Source organism: Cavia porcellus, unplaced genomic scaffold, assembly GCF_034190915.1.
Source record: "Cavia porcellus strain 051 isolate PalLab524CR breed Dunkin Hartley unplaced genomic scaffold, mCavPor4.1 scaffold_23, whole genome shotgun sequence".
Taxonomy (NCBI): domain Eukaryota; kingdom Metazoa; phylum Chordata; class Mammalia; order Rodentia; family Caviidae; genus Cavia; species Cavia porcellus.
This window is the reverse complement of record NW_026947506.1, coordinates 36687207-36707056: the sequence shown is the minus strand read 5'-3', so window position 1 is coordinate 36707056 and position 19850 is coordinate 36687207. Positions and strand designations below refer to the sequence as shown.

Sequence of the window (19850 nt, the reverse complement as noted above, 5' to 3'; positions counted from 1 at the left end):
GGCACAGCCCCTCTGGTGATGTGGCTTTCTCCTTCTAGGGAGGCTGGGACCACATCTCTATCCGAGCCAATGCCACTAGGGCCTCCCGGAATGTGTCCCAGGAGCAGAAGGTCCCTGGCCCTGTCAGCTGCTGAGGCCACCAATCTCTCAGAGGCGGGGGTGGCGCCAGATTTGAAGGATCCTGGCCGAGCCAATCTGTGCTAACATGCACACCGTGGAGGCTTTTGCAAAGGCCGACTCAGGGGAAGTCTGGCCCGGGTTGCGGCCAACTTCAGAAGCACTGGCTGAAATGCCCAGAAATGTGAAGCTGTGTGGACATGCCCATCTGTATCTCCAGTCTTTGAGAAATGCTAGAGAGAGGGGTGGGGGACAGGGACCCTCAGCCACATCCCATCCCACCGTCACTTCCCACTCTGCCTTCTGCCTCCCTAAGCTGGAACCTAGAACCCCACACCCTCCAGCCCAGCCCTCCAAATCACATCTGGGCCCTATCCCATCAGGGGAATTGCCATGAGGCCTGGGTCACATGTCACATGCGTGATCATTCCTCAGCATAGGACTTGCAGTGGGAAAGATACTTTCCATGTTCAGCAGAGTGAGCAGATTATAAGTGGATGTACGAGTGGGTGGTTTGGGGTCCCCAAGAGTAGACTGCGAGGTGGAGATGGTGTTGGTGTGCAGGATTATCATTAGCTCTTCATCACCTCCCTTCCTGTGGTGCAGTGGGCTGGGCCCTTCTGGTTCACCCAATCATGTGGAATAGTGGCCAGTTGGAGGCTGGTGCCAACCTGGGACTCACAGGTGTGGGGTAGGGAGCAGGAATGTGCCTGGAAGCAGAGGTGTGGCCAGAGCCCCAAGTATCTGTGCCTAGGGCAAAACAGAAGGCTTCTTTGCTCCAGGTGGGCCCCCTGCCCAGCCAGACAAGAAGGAAGTGCTTGGCCAGTGGCCCAACTCCCTCATGCAGTTGTGTGGCAGCCTATACTTGGTGACATCTTAAATTTACTTCCTGTAGCTGGACACCTTGGCCAGGAGGGAGCTAGAGCCAGGGCCATTTGTCTTCCAGAATGAGCAACTGGCCACTTGCTGACTTCCTGGGATCCCCAGGATGTAAGGGGCAGACCCGCATTTGCTTCTGAATCCTCAGTACTGTTAGAGTTTGTCCCCAGAAGCCGGCTCAGCACTGGCTCCCCCTGGGCCCTCTCCCGTGGGCATTTGAGGGGCCTGGGCTCCATAGGCAATGGTTCTTGAGTGGGGCTGGTCCCACCTGGATGTGGAGCTGTCACAGAGCCTCAAGGGTGGATCCCCCCACCCCGCCTGTTTACATTTCCCTGTCAGGTTCCTGATGGGCAGTGTGGTTTGTCCCCTCACACCTGTGACCTGTATGTTCTGCCGTTGAGTCTCGCCGTCTGCAGGTGGCTTTCAGGGAACCACCTGGAGGGTGTCACTCTGCCCTGTCTCTGTGGTGACCTCTCCTGAGTGTTTCCCTGCTCAGCATCACTGAACTCTCTTGATTCCTCCGATGCTTTATTCAATAAAAACTTACACCACAGTGTACATGGCAGCATCGTTTTATTGATACACTGATTGAAATGCATAGTTCCTATGCATTTATACATGTGGCCAAAGCATTTGCCCTCAATTCTTTTATTTTCCTGGTATGGCAAGGTATCAATTTCATTCCTACTTTGAAGGTACAGTTAGCCAAAAATAAAAGCAAGTTTGGGTCAATTAAGGGACATCCTCACCACAATGACAGCAGAATACAGGCTGCTCAGTCCCAATTTGATTTTCCCAGACAGAAAAGTCACAGTTCTGTCTTTTCCACTTGTGGAGAGGATGGTGGGCCAATACCTCAGGGGACCCCAGCACCAACCTGCTTACCCAGGGCTTTGAGAAAGTTTATCCCTGATGGTCCAGGAGGACCTCTCAAAGGATGAAAATGTCCAGGCTGGGCTGGGGGCTCAGGACAAGGGTCGTGGGAGACCAAGCCACCGGCCATGCTGACTGGTCACCAATCCATCCCTGTCTTCTCTCTAACATTCAACACCCCAAAGTGAGACTGAGGCATTTGAGTACCCTTTGTAATGTGGCCAAGGGCACATAGATCCCCTCCAACCACCAGTGCAAAAGGACTGGCTACCTGGGAAGTGGAGGGGATTGCAGGCGCCAGCTCAGGGCAGGAAGAGTCGTGAGGTTGTGGTCCAACAAGGTGGTGACTTGTGGCAATCCTGGGCTATGGCCAGTTCTCAGGAGGATGTTGGCAGCGCCCCTGCACCCTCTACTCGAGGCTCAGATCATCAGCATGTCCAGCGGTAAGCTGTGTCCAGTTCTGGCCTCAGCTCAGCTTCCAGGGGCCAGTGGTGGCCTCACTCATCTCAGGGCACCTCTGGACTGCAGGTCCCTGTAGCAGGAGATGCCTGGGCCGGCTCTGTCTCAATCTAGGGGTTGTATCCAATCTCAGCTCACACTGGTAGGTCCCCAGGGGGCACATGGGAAGGCTCACATGCCCACCTGACCCTTAGTGGTAGTTGGAGCAGAGGGTCAGACCAGGCTCCCAGGCCTACAGGGAAGGACCCAAGATCACCTCATGGAGACAGGGAGCCCGGTGTGCCAGGGCTTCCTTCCAGAGCACCTGGCTGGGAGTTAGGACCAAAGCAGAAATGCCTGTTCCTTTGGGTGCCACCTGCTACCTTTCACGTGACCACAGCTGACCCCAAGCTGACAGAGTGCCACACTGCCCAAGCGTGGGGAGGCAAGGCCATGTGTTGGAGACAGGCCAGCAAAAGCCTCAGCCAAACTCCTGGTCTAGGTAGGTCCCCCCTGCCCAGATCCTCAAGGTCTCTGGGATAACTCTGTGTGGAGGGACAAAAGAGATGAGATGCCAGCAGGGTTGACAGCAAAGTGGCCCAGTCCGGCAGAGCCAGTGGGGCAGGAACGCCCCGACAGAAGGAAGCTGGGCCTGAAGCAGCTGGGCTGCCAAGCCACCCAATCAATCCCTGCCATCAGGAACAGCACTCGGTGTGGGGAGGGAAGCTCCTGCCTCCCCAGGCTTCACCGTGCAGAAAGCCCCAAACCCTCCCCATGTGCAGGGGCTCAGGGGAACTCTTACCTAGCACTGAGGCCCCACAAAGACCCCCCCACCAGTCAAACACAGCCCAGAGTGCTACCCCTCTCTAGAAGACCCCCAGTAGGGTCTAGGGAGGGAGCCCCGCCCCAGGACCTTTTAGAAGGAAGTGGGGTCCTCTGATTAGGGTTTCTGACTACTCAAAAAACTGCCATCTTTGTTCTGCCATATTCCTTGAAGGGCCTTGGGTTCTGTTCTGCTTAATTTCCCCAAATCAGAGGGCTGAGCCCCAGGCCCCACCTAGGTCTATGACTCAGGGTACAGGCGGCCCCTTCCCCTGCTTTGCCTCAGGGAAATCTTTAAGTAAACCATTTTCTGGAATCTTTGCTGGGGGGAGAGGGAAGGTCATGCAAGGGGAAGAGATTTAGTGATGAAGAAAGCAAGCAGGTCTTTTCCATTCTCATAAGGCCACTAGCTCAATGCAAAAACAACAGGGCCTGGAACCTTCCTGGGGCTTTAGGCCTTATGATACTCAGGGTCATAGCCTGGAAATAACCAGACAAGTTGCTTATCCCCTGGAGGGCTGGAAAAAACTGCTCCAGGGAAGTGACTGAGCTGAGTTTCAGGGAAGAGGAGTTGCGGGAGGCCACAACCTCTTAGAGCTGACATCCTTACAGGTCTAGGTGAAACTTGAGGCTCTGAGGGACCAGGGTTAGGAGAGCAGGCCAGCCACCACTGCCACCCCGCCCCAGTCTGGGTGCTAGCTGCCCTCTCTGAAGCTGTGGATCTGTGTAGAGTACCGCTGCAGGTGGCCCTGGGGCTGGACCTCTGTGGCCCCCATCGGGGCCCCAGCCACATGCTGCTGCTGTTGCTGCTGCTGCTGCTGCTGGTAGTGCTGGTAAAGCTTGGGGCCCACCGAAGGCTCTGGTCCCTCGAGGCCTGGGAGGCAGCTGCTGGACATGGTCAGGATGGTGGAGGTCAGCGACTTGATGTAGTTCTTGGCCAGCGTGAGCGTCTCGATCTTGGAGAGCTTCTTATCAGCTCGTACGTGCGGGATCACCTCTCGCAGGGCTTGGAAGGCATTGTTGAGCTTGTGCATCCGCTGCCGCTCCCGCTCGTTACTCTCCAGCCGCCGCTGAATGCTGTTCTCTCGTCGGCTGCCTGGGCCCTGTCGCCGGCGCCCACCCTCAGCCCGTGTCCCCGCTGCCCTGGATGTCCTGCTCCGCAGACCCTTGGCCAGCTCTGAGCCACAGCCAGACTGGGGCCTGTCAGGGGTTTGCTCCTCCACAGTGGCCTCGGTGTCCTGCAGTGGTACCCGGCGCCGGGGAGGACGGCTTTTGGTCTTCATGATCCAGACTGGTTGTGCAGCAGGTGGTGGCCAGGAAAAGAGGTCCTCGGCACTGAAATCCAGAACGAAGGCCACTGTGATCACTCAGCATGGTCAATGACACACAAGGTGGTGTCCTGTCAGCTTTCTCCCCAGTGCAATGGATTAATGGCCTGTGAAGGCTGACCACTCAGTGCACAGTGACCCCAGGGTCTTTCCACACACCTTGAGCTGACTTACCTGCCCCCTACACTTCTGCTTGATCTCACATCAGCTCCGCAACTCCCCATGATCTCCTGTTCCCTATCTTTCTCCACTGGCTCACACTCAACCTGGTGGCCTTTTTCTGGTCTCATGTTCCTCACTGCCCTGTGAGTGCCTCCTGAGTATAGGTGACCTGTGACATGTGGCAGCCATTCCTCCTGCCCTGTTGAATGTGTCAGGCTGTAGGACAATATTGGGACTAGAAGCTCTGTGTACATGGTGCAGCTGTCACAGGTCAGAGGTGGACAGTTTCCAAGGTCTCTGCACAGCCCCCAGCCCCACCATGCGGATGGCACCATGGGAAGGGGGACGACAACTTCCCCGTGGCCACCGCCTGGGTTTTCTCTTTGCTGTCACCTGTTCCTGCCTCTGGTCCCCTCCCGGGAGCCCCACCCGGGTCCTCCTTCCCCCGTTACCTGGGGATCCGCGGCTGCACCCGTCAAGGCTGCCCACGGGGGACAAGGACACGTCGCTTTAGCCGCCCCGGGCGGGGCCGAAGACGCATGTAAATCAGCTCGCGGGGCGGGACCGGGTGGGCGGCCACGCCTCATTCTCAGGACCCGGGTCTCCCAGACGGACCGGAAGCGCAGGGCACCGAGTGTGAGGTAGGGGCCCACCTGCGGCTGGAGACCCCGGGGCCTCTGGGGGCGACCCCGGGGCCTCTGGGGGCGACCCCGTGCGCCTGCAACTGACCGCCGCACCTGGCCTCGCGGTAAGGCTGGAACCTGGAGCCCAGATTGGAAGACGCGGTGGGGCAGCGCTTGTGTAATCATAGAAACCATGTACAGGCAGCGGCCACATCCTCGTGGAGCTGTGCAGGGCCCGGGACTTCCCCCAGCCCCACCCCTCCACCCCAGTGCATCCGGATGTTACCGGCTGACCCTGCAGCCCCGAAGGGCTTAGGGACGCGGGTCCCTTTCCCATCCCCCCAGGCGCTGGGCGGAGCTTCTGCAGCAGTGTCCCCTGGTCAGCAGGAAAGGTTGGTTGTCCCTGGAGTTTGGTTTCTAGGGGCGGGAAGTAGACAGCTTCGGCACAAAACCTACAGTTCCCTCACAAAACCTCCCCAGGACAACCAAAAAACAAAAACGCTGCGCTGCATACCTGATTGCTCCCTGCCTGTTTCCACATCCTATCACTGGGGAATTTTTTGTTTTGGGGGGTTGTTTTTGCGACAAGGTCTCCCTATATGGTTCGCGCTGGCCTTGAAGTCGCTATATAGCTGGGAGCTTTCTGAGGCTGCGCAGGTGAGCACCTTAGAAATGAAATGGGTCTGAATTCCGCAGCAGGTGCAGAGGCTTTGGATTACAGATACACTTCAAGGCAGCATGAATGCAACGTGGCACTTGTTTTACTGGGTATCCCTATAATTCCAGCATTCTGGGAGCCTGAGGCAGGAGGATCCTAAATTCAAGGCCTGTCTGGGGAATTTAGCAAGATTCAGTCTCAAAACAAAACAAAGCCAACTAGGGAGGTAGCTTTGTAGCGTGAAGACCCTGGTTCAACTCTGCACTCATCTCTGGTCTAAACAAAACTCATTTCCCAGTGAAAACCCTCTTTAAGTTTTCAGGATCCTGAGAGGTTTAGGAGACCCAGGCAGTGTGGGCTGAGCAGGGTAGTCAACGCCATGATACCTCCATCCCAACACGGTGGAAAAAACAGAATAGACTCAGCAACAGTTTATAAATATATAACTATATTTATTTTGAATATTAAATAGTTTTTAAATTACAAGCAATTTATTGAATCACACTATGCATCAATATACAGTAAAAATCTTACAATTTAAAAATGTACACAATTTAAACTGAAGTTCATTAACTGTTATATTGCAGTGAACCTCTTTCCGACTGTGGTTAGTACAACCTGGAGGTGTGTGAGACTTGGTAGGTGTGATCACTGCCCAGGTCCTTGTCTGCAGACAGGAAGAAACAGTGGGTATGCGACGCACCAGTCCTGTGGTCAGGACCCAGCTGTCCCTCCACAGATCACCATAATCTAACAGCCCCTGTTGGAGCCTTTTAAGGGGACCGAACAAGTTTTGGTGGTACAATACTGTCAATACGTTTAGAACTTACATAATAAATAGAGTTTTCAACAGCCAGAACTTCAGCCAACCTATTACTACTTAGGAATATTGTTTTGCGATTTTTCTGAAGTCAGTGTGTACACCCATTCTTATTTTAAGGCTACTTCTCTCAAGGCCAATGCTCTGAAGCCCAAAACTTGAAAGATGCCGTTTGAATTTTCAGGTGACGGAGGGGCTGGGTAGAGGAGAATGAGGAGCTGCCTCCCTTCCACCTGGTCCTGGGGCCAGCTATGTAACAGGTCATTAACTATAAACACTCTATGGGAAGTACGAATAAAAAGAGTTTTGAAAGACCTTTCATGACAGCAAGACATACAAGGACTTTTCTTAAAGCCTGTATGAAATAGTGGGGCCGGACATTTAAAAGAGAGCGGATGTCAATTCCACAGAGTTAAGCCTGCCTCCCACATCCTGAAGATGGACAGCTGCTGACCCGGATGTGGACTCGCAAGAGGCTCTGGGAGCACGTTCTCTACCTCTTTCTGTTTTATGATGGATCAGTGAATAACACAAATCAGCATCTGGCTAGGAGGGAAATGAAGGGTAGATGACTTATACTGAAGGATCTAAAATACACACACTCTGCCAACCACGTCATCTCCCCACGTCATCTAGAGGATGCCACTGATTTATTTCATTGCGTAACTTCTTAGAACAAGTATGTTGGAAAACCTACCACTGGTAACTAATAAGTAAAAACAAAAAACACGGTATGTGCTGACATTTCAAAAATGGGCTGAAGTTTTAATCTATTTAGTTAAACTTCTTTGTATTGCTTCAGATTCCATAAGAACACACTGATTCACATGTTGATGAGAGATAGTCTCCCCTTCCATGCAACACCATAGTTCAGTCTACCCCGCCCCCCACTCAATGTACAAAATGCTTTTTTTGGCAATAAATTATAAGTGATATAAAAATTAAAAATGGGATTCATGTTAAAATCTTAGCTTAGTGAAAATGTACAGCTCTGAAATATCCATAAACGTATCCTGGGCTTACTGTATGAGAAGGCCATATAGTCTATGAATGTTTGATTTTAATTGTTAAATTATAAATTCCTTGGACCTATATTTTAAATAATCTAATTGCCTCTCATCTCTCTCAATCAATTAAGACTAGTAGGTAGAGGTAAAAATTTGGAAAACTCGAGAAGTCTCCATGGTAAGAAATTCAGAGTTATGACAGTTTTGGCAACATCACCTTCAAAGGCCCTGTTTTTAGAATACAGGTGTTCCAAGAGCCAGTGCTCCCTGCAGGTCCTTGGTACACGCTCAGTTCACACCAAGTGGGGGATAAGGGCAACTCTATTCAGAATTTTCTTGCTTTGGAAAATTATTGCTTAGTATAAAAAAATTCACAGAGTGAATCAGAATCGATAAGAAAGGTCATAATTTACTATGTAAACTCTAGGCAACATCCACATTTGCAGTCTGCACTGGGACCCAAGTCCTGCAGGTGACAGCCAGGGCCTGGAGGCGTCCCAGCGTCACACTGGAGTGTGGGAAGCAGATCAGCACCGGGAAAGAGCCGGGGTAAAGGGCTGATGTAGGGTACCATCCAGTAGGATCAGGGCTCTGCTCAGTGCTGCCATGCTGCACAGCCACGGGGGACCTCCTGACGTCCAGGCAGTTCTCTAGGCCAGGACAATGAGGTCAGCTTTGTGTGAAGGACACTGGTTTTAGACGAAGCCACATTGGAGATGCTCAGTTCCTTTCAAAGCAAGAAGAGGACTTGGTGCCTACAGCAGGAGGAAAGGGCCAGGCAGCTGGGCCCTGGGAGCTGTGAAGACCATGAACCCGCTAAGGAGGATGCATCAGCTGCTGGGCTTCTGCTGTGGTCCCTTTGCCCTTTTCCATGGCTGCGAAGAAGAGTGAGCACGGCTGTGCAATGCGGTGTTGTTCTGGGTCACAGAGATTGGCCGCTCCTGGCTGGACTTGGAATGGTGCCAAGCTGAAAATCCAGCTCTGGAAATGTTTTAAGAGCTTGAAACAATACCACCTGCAGTGGACCAATCCTCCTCACGCAGCCAGAGCCCCTCATGGGAACATGTATGCCTCTGAGGCGTCCACCTTCTTAAAAGGAGGACTCAGCAGGACTCCCACAGCCTGACCTGCCACACCACACTGCAATCCAAAACTGAGTGTGGGGTGCCCCTGTCAGTCTTAAACACCAGGGGGATGAGGGAATCTTATAGGGAGGCTGCAAGATTTTGGCAGCCCAGAGAAGCTGTATTTGCCACAGGGAAACCACCTTCTAGGGAAGAGACGAAACATGTTTGATTCAATCATTGTAAGTAACAGAGCAGTATTTTGGGACTCATCAAAAATATTTCCTATAAGAACATAAAACACTAACATTCAGAATCAGTATCATGTATGAAACAGTACCATATATACAGCTCCAATAATTCTGAAGACAGCATATCACTCAAAATATTTAAGCTTTACAAGTACCATGCAGGGCAAACAAACTATCAAACAGGAAAAAAAAAAAAAAAAAAATCAAACTAGTGGATAGCACCAGCTTGACCTGCCTTATTTTCCTTGAATAATTTACGATTCTGTACAATATTGGGGACTCTTGGAACACTTATCCACAGTGCAATTACAGAGCAATTAGTGATTTCTTTTAAAACAGTAAATATGGCTCACTTGTGACCATTCCCCTGGGGCATCCTCCGTGGCACTCATGTCCAGACCCGGAGGCAACAGGTGTGGACACAAAAGACAGCAGCACAGAAAACAGCACACCCTGCCACGCAGTTTCCCCCAAGCAATTCGGACGATCAGAGTGTGAGCGCTGCAAGTGTGAGAGGCCCTCAGGGTGCGGCTGCAGTGGGTGGCTGGGACAGCCGCCGAGCGTGGCCTCCAGGGTCCTCAGGTCTCACGGCAGCTGCTGCTGCTGCTTGGGCTCATGGGTCAGAACAGTCTGGCCTGGAGACTGTATGCGAGGCCACCTAATCCTTTTCTCCATCTTCGCTGCTGCCTATTTAGGAGAGAGCACGTTTTAGAAATGATTGTCCTAGATAACAAATCTGGAGCGCACCTGACCACTGTGGCAGGAAAAGGATCTGCAGCTTGGGTCTGCCTGCTTCACACCTGCCCGACCTGCCCTGTCAGTCTTTAAAGTGGCGCCTACTGACTCCGTGCACCCAGCTGCTTGGCTCCCATGGTGATTCCGTGCCAATGCTCAGGGCAAGGAAGGAAATCAGCCCGGCTGCCTGTATGCACCCATGCACACCTGCCCACCAGGTCCTCGGGTGCAGGCATTATCTCCTCGGCACTAGTGAAGCCGTGCAAACACAAACACAGCTCTTTATGGTTCACATTTATTATTTGATCTGTAAACTTCAAATAAAAAAATGCACCTATTTATTAACATTTATCTTTCCATCTAGGTATGGGGGAAATGACCCATATGTTCAGATCCTGCCACTTCAAATGTGCCTGTGCCTGGGCATTCCCACCTGGCCCTCTGGTATCACACGGAGACCAGGACTTAATGGCAAAACCAACATTCCCAGGGGAAAAGCCAGAGTGCACCCAAGCTCAACTCAGAGGCTTGGCCAAGAGTTCAGAGGAGCCCACACCTGCTGAAGGGCTGCATCTCTGAAAAGAAGTGGAGACTGTGGAGTAGGGCAGCAGCCAGAGAAAAAGGAAAGACAGACAGTGATCTGGGGAACCGCTGGTGCTCCAGATCCAGGGCACTCGAGCCCAACACGGGGAAGCAGGAATGAGCTTCCAAGTGTTTCTAGAAGTGGGCTGCATGAGCCTAGTCAGTCCACCATCAAGATGCAGGAGTGTACAAGTTTTATGGAAACAAATTTATTCACTCCATAGCACTAGAGATTGAACCCAGAGCTTTTACACTGAGTTGCATCCCTAATTATCTATGCTAAGCTATGCTAAGCTATGCTAAGCTATGCTATGCTATGGTCTTGCTGTTGCTAAGTTGCCAAACTGCCCAGGCTGAGCTCCAATGTACAATCCTCCTGCCTCAACCTCTCAGAGTATAGGGGTTACAGATGTATATCATCACAGTTGGCTTTAAAAGCAAATTTATAACCTATTCAGCAAATACCCAGAAACATTACATTACCAGGTCTTCAACTCCACAGAGGGGTGGGTGGAGGGTGGACACCACCAAGCCAAAACCTGATCTCTTAGACCACATGCCCATGCCAGCCCATGCAGGGTGTTTCTCACCTCCTTGCTCAATGTCCGAGTCAGTGAGGTGCGTGAGAGAGAAGCTGGCAATGTTGGCGGGAGAGATGGAGAACCTGGAGCAGGGTGACACGTGTGGCCAGCTCTGCTCTGTGCTCCGGGCTGGCGGTGGAGGGGAGAAGTACTTGGACGGCTGAAGGGAAGGCTTGGAACCTAGAAGGCTGCTTGTTGTCTTTGACATGAAAGGATCTGGGGAGAAGTCATCATCCCACTCAAAGCCTCCACCTGGAAAAAAAAATCCTCCTGTTATCATCGTGCAATGAAGAGCAGAGGAGCCCGAAAGCACAGGTGTGCTGGATGCATGAGCCAACACCAGCCTTGCCACCAGATGGCCAGCTGTGCTCCAGGTGTTGAGAGAAGGTTATTGAAAGCAATAAGCCATGTGCTCCTGCCAGAGTGTTTACATTACCCAATGCTCTGTTTTCTGATTGTGTTTAAGCTAGTCAATGAAGTGAAATACCTTCTTCATCCGTGGAACTCTCAGAGTTTATACACCTGCTCAGATAGGGTGAGTCTGAGGTGGGTGCCGAGCTGCTGGGCCCAGGGTGGTGTGCTTCTTCTCCACAGTGCCCCAGCTCTTTGGTTGGGGTCTCCTGAAAAGCCAAGCAGAAGGACCTGTCAAGCCTGTGCCTGGGAGCTGCTCAGTGTGCCACAGCCCTGCTGACGGGTGCCTTGCAGTTTAAAGCGAGGGCAGTTTCATCCCTGCTAAGTGGGGGACACTGATGAGTAGCCTGCCTTCCTCTGAATGAGGCCCCAACAACTGGGCAGGACAGAAAAGCAGCTTGGAGGCCTCTGAGAAGTAAATGTAGCAGGCAGATGGTGATATTAGATTTATCACCATCAAAGTGCTACAAATGAGCACTTCATTAGCCATTTCCCTTGAATGGCCTTGGACCGGATTCAACTCAGCCTGAAAGCCAGAGGGGGTCCTGGTGTGGACAGAGCTGCAGAGGCCTTTGGTGTCCAAACAGGTAATCTAGGTTTTTTTTTTCTCTATCCTTTCCTGTTCTGCCACCGCCAGGCCTATTAACCCCAGAGTGACAGAAGTGTGACTCTAAGGGGGCTGAAGCCTCTTTCTGCACTGGTGGATGCTGACCCACAAGAGTGAGGGACTGCTGCTCATTTCTGCTCTGTCCTCTCCTGCTCATCCTAGGCATGGCACTGTCAGGACCTAGCCTGCGGAGATTCACAGAGCTAAAGTCCAGGGCCATCAGAGAAAGTAGAGCTTAGAATAGCGATTCTAGATAGTGTCTGGGGGGCTCCTAGGCCTACCTGAGCAGACCCCAAACAATACAAAAAGCTTTGCGGGCTGAACTGGGGGAATGGAGAGCCAACATACAATACTGTGTTCTGGCCAGGCCCCAGCTGGCATCCACTAAACAAAGGCTTCAAAAGGGGAACAAGCACTGAAACCACAACCCACAGGGGCTGACTGGGGCTGGTGGCCTGAACCCAGCTGGGGGGAAGGGCTGTAAAGACAAAAATACCAACATTTGCCAGAGCTTAATACAACAGAGTAATCGTATGACACCATGTGACACAAAATCTAAAATCACCTAGCAGCCAAAGAACCTGGCATAACCCAATTCACGAGGGTAACAGTAATCAACACATGCCAGTGTCAAGAGGAGATAGGTGGTGGAATTACCTGAAAAAGACATTAAAAATCTCCGAGGCTGGGGGTGTAACTCAAGGGCAGAGCACTTGCCTCACATGTGTGACAGACACCCTGTATTCAATCCCCAGCTCCAAAAAATACTGAAGTAAAACCACAATCCCCTCAAACCAAAACAGGCACACATGTTCTCACTCACTGACTCGCTCGCTCGTTCTCTATCTCTCAAAACCAAACCAAACCAACAAACAAGAACAAAGTCCTGCAAGTACGGGCAAGCACTCTTGAACAGAAATATATAAGATCTCAACAAAAGGTCAGATGAGCCAGATGTAGGAGTACTTGCCTGTAATTCCAGCTACTTGGGAGGCTGAGGCAGGAGTATTACAAGTTCCAGGCCAGGCTGGGCAATTTAGCAAGACTATGTCTCAAAATAAAGACTTTAGAAAAAAAAAAAAAAAAAAGGGCTGGGGATGTGGCTAGTGGTAAAGCACTTGCCTAGCATGCACAAAGCCCTGGGTTCTAGCTCCAGTGGGTATCTGTGTGGTGGGAGGCAATAAAAACAAATAGAGATAACCTAATCCAGCCACCAGCAAGAAAAACAACTGGAGGAATAAAAACGAACAAACAACAACAAAAAAACAGTGTCTTGGGGTCACTGGGAAGACACTAAAGGGTCTCATGTTAGGGTCCCAGGTGGAAAGGAGAGTACTGTGCAGAAAAAGTACTTGGGTAAAAAAATGTCTAAAACACTTGTCAAATTGGTGCAAGATCTAAAACTACAGATTCAAAAAGCACAGCAAACTTGGAATCAGCATGAAGAAATCCAGGCCCAGGTGCATCACAGTTTAAATTAATGAGAGCTGAAGATAAAGAAAAACATCTTGATAACAGATACTTTTGAAAGAGGGACAACAATCTAAATGACTGCAAATTTCTCATGAGGAACTATGAAGATCAGAAAGAAGCAACACTTTTTTCTGAGGTGGGTGCTATAGGGGATGGAGCCCAAGATAGGCAAGTACAGTGGTACCCTGACCCACAAACTTAAATTGTTCCACAACTCTGGAAAAGATGGCCACATTTATGTTTGTGCAGGAATGATGGCTGCAGTCATGTTTGTCACTTGATGTAGAGTTTGCGAACAGAAGCATTCGTGAATGGAGATACCACTGTACTCTACTGTACCCTCAGCTAGAAGTGATCTCTTTGCTGAAAGAAAGAATTGCCACCACAGAACTCTGTATTAGAACTCCCATTTTAGAGAAAATATTCTCAGGGAATAAATGTGAGATGAAGAAAAACTCAGGAGAATTTGTTGCCAATAGATTTGGAAGGGGAAAATAGAAAAAAAAGTGCAAAGAGAAAAGCTCAACAAACTTCTTCAGTTAGAAGGCCAATGTCACCAGATGTAAACCTGAACAAGAACAAGAACAATGGAAGTGGGAACTTTCCAGGTAAATATAAAGCTACTTCTCTTGAGTTTCATAAAATATGCTTGATGACTGAAACTAAAGTTCATAGCATTACCTGATGGGGTTTTCAGTGGGTCCATGTGGCACACCATGAAGAGGAGGAAGGGAGGACCTGTGCAATAGCCAGGTCCCCTCTCCCATTTCAGGTATTGAAACACTGATGCCAAGCAGACAGTGCATATACTGAAATCCTTAGAAAAACCACTACCAAAACTGTAACACAGACAAGATATACAGTAAAAACAGTAGGTAAATTAAAATGTAATACCAACAGTGTTCAATTACTCAAATGAAGGGAAGAGGAAGAACTACAAGAAGACAAAATATTGCACCTCAGTTCAAATATACTAATAATTTTATGAAACGTAAATGGTGTAAACATACAGTTCAAGACAGATTTACAAAATATGACTGATTGACTGATTGATTAGGTATGGAGAATCGAAATCAGGATCTCATGGTTGCCAGGCAGGCGCTGTGGCACTGCAGCATACCCCAGCTTGAGAATACATGTGATTGATAACCTTTCCCCATACTCTCCTGGTGAATGAATGGGTGGAGAAGCAAGCCTTATTAATGAGTCTAAGTTTCAGTTAGGTAGGATAAAAGTTCTATTGCACAGCAGGGCAACCACAGATAATATGTATTTCTAAAAGCTAGAAGAGATGGTCTTGAATGTTTCACCATCAAAAAATGATAAATGTCTAAGGAGATTGTTTACCCTGATTTAAACATTACACGATATATACATGCAACAACACATCATGTGGTACCCCTGAATATGCACAATTAAAAAATAAATTTAAATAAACACCCAAGTATATAGAAAAGTGTCAAATATGATGATAGAGGTAGATTAAAAGTACAAAGATGAAAAAGATATGCCACACAAACACTAATCAAAAGCTAGAGCAGCCACATGCATATCAGAAACAGGAATAAAATACATTATATAATAACAAAAAGGTCAATTCACCAAGAAGACCATCATCTTAAAAATATTGTATTTCATAGAGCTGCAAAACACATACAGCAAAAATGAAAAGAGAAATGCACAAATCTACAGTTGCAGGTGGAGTCTTCAAAACTGCCCTCCCAGCAACACATACAGACAGAAACATCAGCAACAACAGTGAAGAACTGAGCAATACTCCCAACGATGGAATCTGGACACTTATAGAACAATAATCTACACCCTCAAAGGAAAATTGTCATTCATGTGCATGTGGGACATCCACCCAACAGGCGATATACAGACTCTAAAATAAACCTTAACAATCTCAAACACACAAAATATATTTGCTGACCTTAATGGAATCAGACTAAAACTCAATATCGCAAAGATACAAGAAAATCTCCAAATCTTGCATATAAAACAATACACTTAGAAATAATCTATGTGTTGAAGAGCAAGTTTTAAACCAAACTAGGAAGTAATCTTAGCAAGATGAAAAGGAAAATACAGTGCGTTAAGATGGGTGAAATGTTAATAAAGTATATAAAGGGAATTTATAGAATGAAGTGCTAATATTAGAAAAGAAGTCTCAAATTCTAAGCATTTAGCCTAATATGATAAAAAAGCAAAATAAACCCAAAGTAAGCAGAAGGAAGAAAGTAATAAAGCAGAAATCAATGAAATTAAATTTTTTCTTTAAAACCCATGAATGTACAAGCAATTATTTGGAGAGGTCAGCAGGTCTAAATCATCTCTTTGAGAAGCTATAGGAGGAGGAAACGCTTCCCATTCATTTTATGGGGCCAGCATTACCCTGATACCAAAACCAAAGATAGTACCAAAAACAAATAACAAAAAACTAAAAGAAAAACTCAGGTGAAGTCCAAAACTGTTTGTCCCTCAAACCCGCAACTGTACCCTGTCTCAGTCCTGCTCCCTACTGCTCCTGGTGGAAAGGGCCCTCACTCCTGCAGCTCCAGCGACACACAGCTTTGCCAGGGGCAAGTGTGGGTAAGAAGCACCTGGAGAGGGCGGAGCGAGGCAGCCCCAGGGCCCCTCTCAGATTCAGCACCCAAGCCACTTCTGTTCCTTTAACCACTCCCCTCTCCTCACCCTCCCAGCACACATGCTATATTCAAATGTGGAGGTTTAAGGAGTTTTCTGAGAAGCATCTGAAGAACAAAAGTGAACACAACACAGTGGAACAAAAGCACATAAAGCAATGTGCAACAGAAGGAAGATGAAAACAGCTGGGCTTAGTGCCACAGGCCTGCAAACCCAGCTACTTTGACAGCTAAAGGAGAAAGATCACAAATTCAAGCCTAGCCTGGGCAACTTAGAGTCTGTTTCAAAACAAAAGATTAAAAGGTGTTGTGTGTGTGTGTGTGTGTGTAATGTAGCTCAGTGTGAAGATCCTAGGTTCAATTTTTAGTACAGAAAAAAAAAAAAGAGGCCTCTTGTTCTCGGTGAGAACTATAATCACATTTTTGCCTAATCTTTGAAATGGAACCAACCCCAAGTAACTTTCTACAGTCACTATCTTGTCCCAAAATGGTGATTAAAAACACCACACCCAACTTCCACACTCAATTTGTGACGTTCTCCAACACAGACACAAATAATCTTGAGGTAACAGATACCTGGTCAAACAGATAGACTGTGACATCATCGAAAAAAGTGACTGCCTTTTTTTCCTTCTTCCAGTCTTCGGGCAGCTGACTGATGGCCACTGTTGCAGCTGCTGCCGGCTTCAGGAGGCTCCGCAAATGCCGACTGTCTTCTTCATTGCTGAGGATCACTGGCACAGGGTGCTCCGTGTCATCTTCTGACTCAGAGCTGAGACTGTGCAGGTTGAAGGCCCTCAGGTCCTCGTCAGAGTCGTCACTGTTTTCATCCTCCTCATCGGCGTCCATCCCATCCTCGGACAGGTCGAGCATCCCAGACACGCTGAGTTTCCCCAGGTATTTCCCTTCGATGTCGGGCTCCTTCAGCTTGGGACCCTCAGAGTGGCTGGAGAAGGATTTGTCTATAGCAGCGTTTGTGTACGCAAGGAGTTCATTAGTGTTGGTTCCTGTGGAAGTGAGGGTGCAGGGGTGATCTTCCTGTGTCTCAAAGTCATCACCACTGCTCAGTTCTGAATTCAGCAAACTTAAGGGGCTGTTGGCCTCATCTTCCACAGGATGTGTCTGTCTGGAAACATCTGTCTGTGCTGGCTCCAACATTTCTAACTGCAGGTTACTGGGATTTTCTAGAATCAACGGGTAACTTTGATTGGGCTGGCTTTTGGTGGCTTCTAGGCAGCCATCTTTGGCACCTGGGCTTTGCTCTGGGATGACTGACTCAGGCTGTGACTGATCTTTTATTAACAGCAAGGCTGAGGTGGAGGCTCCTGGGACCTCCTCAGACTTTTTGTCTGGCTCCGAGTCATTGTCCGAGAAGTATGCAGAGTCTCGATAGGAGCTCTGCGAGCCTGAGGCAAAGGTCTGTGAGGTGCCTTCTGCACCTCTGTGGCCACTGGCTGCATCTGAGACGACGATGACTGGGTTGGGGGGCAAGCTGCTCTGCCCAAGGTCTCCAGCAGTGGCTGGGTCCGAATCTGAGGTGCCCTCGGGGGCAGGATGCAGAGTCCACTCAGGAGACTCCAAGTTCTCCGTTTCATAGCCACTGTCTGCTGGCTTATCAGGGGGTAGGAGTTTCTGAGGGGTGTGGGAGACTAAGGACTCCAGTAATGCTTCGTGGACATCCACAGAATCCAGGGAGTCTGGGGTTTCCACTGATTGCTCAGAGGTCGGGATGGCTGTGGATAAGCTGTCTTCCAGGAGGCTGTCCTGGCTGGTAGAATCTGAGGAAAGGGTGGATGCCAAGCCTATGTCTTTGGTGGCATCTTTAGAATTGAACTGATTTAAAGTCTCAATAGCTTCTAAGTTTTTCTTCTGCAAACTGCCACCATGCTGGTCTTCTGAAAAGGGCTGGTTTTGTAAGTCTTGTCTGGATTCTGTACTGGCCTGATTGGCAAGAATACCATCCATGAGGGCAGCATCCCTTTTGGTTAGTTTTAAGGCCTCCTTATTTTGGTGAGTCCTGTCAGGGGGCCTATGGTCCACAATATGGGTGTTGGCATCAGTGGAGGGAAATTCAGTGCGGGCAGTCACCGAGTCTGGGGTAGGGTCCTGGCATGGACAGTCCTCAGGGATGCTGCAGTCCAAACCTGTGGGCTTGCTTTCTCCTGCCTTCGAGAGTGGTTCTGAGGGGCCACCAAGAAGTGTTTCTTTTGCTGTGAGAGAGGTAGGTGGTGTCGGTATTTCCAGGAAAGATGGTGCTGAGGTGCTCTGAGTGGTAACCTTGACACCTGCATCTTCAACCTTGGTGCTTGTGTTCTCCTGTGACAAAGGAGAGCTGGGTGTATCTTCAGGAAATTTAAGCTCACTGTCTAGAGAGTTTCTATGTGATGTTTCCATCAGAGCTTCAGTAAAACCAGCATTCTTAAGTTCTGTGTGAAGATCATTTATAAGCTCCTTGCTGGACAGTGAGCCTTTTAGTAAGTTTTTCTCTTGAAGAAATAAAAAGTTTTCTGACAATTCTTGAACATTCAATGAATCAAAGTGATCTTGATGCAAAAGATTTTCTGATAAACAAAAAGGCTCATGGTCAAAAAGCTTATGGGGCTTTTCTCTGTCTGAGTGGCAGGTTATTCTTGACTTTCTGGGATCCTCCAAACCCGAACCTAATGTAGTTGGCTTAAAGTCAGCAGGAACCCCATTGAGTTCCATTAAGTTGAATATATTTTGGTGGCTGGGCAAATCCTCAGTTTTCTCAAGATCATTGAATATATTGTTGAAAGGGCTTTCAGGGCCACTGGTAACATGGAAGTCTTCAGCTATGCTAGAATCTTTAGGATCTGTACTACTCTGAAAGAAATCCTCATCTGTACTAGATTCCTCAAAGTCAAGGTTCTTGAGGGCTGTCAACTGGGATGCCTCAGTTCCTGTCTTTTCTGGGTTATCCATTTCCGTTGTGAGCAATGCAGGTGGGTAATCGAGCTCCAAGTTGCTTCTGCTTTTTTCTTCTAACTGGATGTAATAGTCACTTCCAACAGAAAGGTTGTGAGCATCAAAAACAGGAACCACTCCAGGGGCTCTAAGGGGGACCTCCTGGCCACTGTCATCTTGTTTCCCAGGCCCGGGATCTGAAAGGGAGCTTTCGAACACTTCAACAGGAAAGAAGACGCTGGAGTAGGACAAGGCTTCATCTGGGTGTCCCCGGCTGCGCTCGTCAAAATGATCATGCTTGGCGGCCTCCCACACATATTCGAAGCTCAGCCCCTGGCTTGTTTCAGTCACTGTGAGGACCTCTTCCATCTCTCGACCAAGCCGATCTCTGGTAAAATGGTCAAGAATTGGGAATGCGGCATTGCTTGAGGTGTCTCTGCTGTTGGTGTTTGGCTTGAGAGCGTTCCACTGTTGCTCAAAGTCCACTTCTGGGTCCCGCTGGCTCTGCATGCGCAGGTATGTCAGCAGTCTGTGCACGTCTTCAGCTGCTGGCCGTTTGTCTGGTGACCGCCAACACAACTGTAAAACTTCATACCTAGGCAACACAGGAGAGGCAATTAGTGAAATGATAATGAACTATTTTAAAATAAGAAAAGACCATAGAAATGGTAGCCAACTCAATACCCTCAAATATTTCTGTACTTTAATCACTGCCAACCACCAAAGGGAGTTCAGTTCACTGGGAGATCATGAAAGAAAGGAAGAAAGGAAAAGAAAGAAAGAAAGGAAAAAAAAAATGAACAAAGAAATGTAGTATTTAGGCCATTCATGTTTTGTTTTTGTTATTTT

The 19850-nt window shown here is 48.9% G+C and overlaps 3 protein-coding genes across 6 annotated transcripts in view; 1 reads left to right on the top strand and 2 right to left on the bottom strand.

Moving 5' to 3' along the window:
* Positions 1-1554, top strand: part of Tecpr1 (tectonin beta-propeller repeat containing 1) — a 31228-nt gene extending 29674 nt beyond the window's left edge. For all 3 annotated transcript variants that reach the window (XM_003469886.5, XM_023565178.2, XM_063234156.1), the window contains one exon: positions 39-1554. In XM_003469886.5, coding sequence (XP_003469934.2) covers positions 39-134 — 96 coding nt within the window. In that variant the 3' untranslated portion in view covers positions 135-1554. The remainder of the gene's footprint in view (positions 1-38) is intronic.
* Bhlha15 (basic helix-loop-helix family member a15) lies at positions 1553-5865 on the bottom strand. Its single transcript, XM_013152642.3, has 2 exons — positions 5072-5865; positions 1553-4464 (listed from the first exon to the last, which is right to left on the bottom strand). The coding sequence occupies exon 2, from the start codon at positions 4410-4412 to the stop codon at positions 3825-3827; it is 588 nt and encodes a 195-aa protein (XP_013008096.1). The 5' UTR covers positions 4413-4464; positions 5072-5865; the 3' UTR covers positions 1553-3824.
* Positions 5866-6331: 466 nt separating this feature from the next.
* The window catches only part of Lmtk2 (lemur tyrosine kinase 2), a 97202-nt gene continuing 83683 nt past the window's right edge, over positions 6332-19850 (bottom strand). For both annotated transcript variants that reach the window (XM_005003708.4, XM_003469887.5), the window contains exons 11-14: positions 16653-19596; positions 11428-11560; positions 10950-11192; positions 6332-9729 (exon numbers count right to left, since the gene is read on the bottom strand). In XM_005003708.4, coding sequence (XP_005003765.2) covers positions 9701-9729; positions 10950-11192; positions 11428-11560; positions 16653-19596 — 3349 coding nt within the window. In that variant the 3' untranslated portion in view covers positions 6332-9700. The remainder of the gene's footprint in view (positions 9730-10949; positions 11193-11427; positions 11561-16652; positions 19597-19850) is intronic.

What these genes read in the sequence shown, in the direction of transcription:
- Bhlha15 (XM_013152642.3), bottom strand. Translation starts at nt 4,412, where the DNA reads ATGAAGACCAAAAGCCGTCCTCCCCGGCGCCGGGTACCACTGCAGGAC.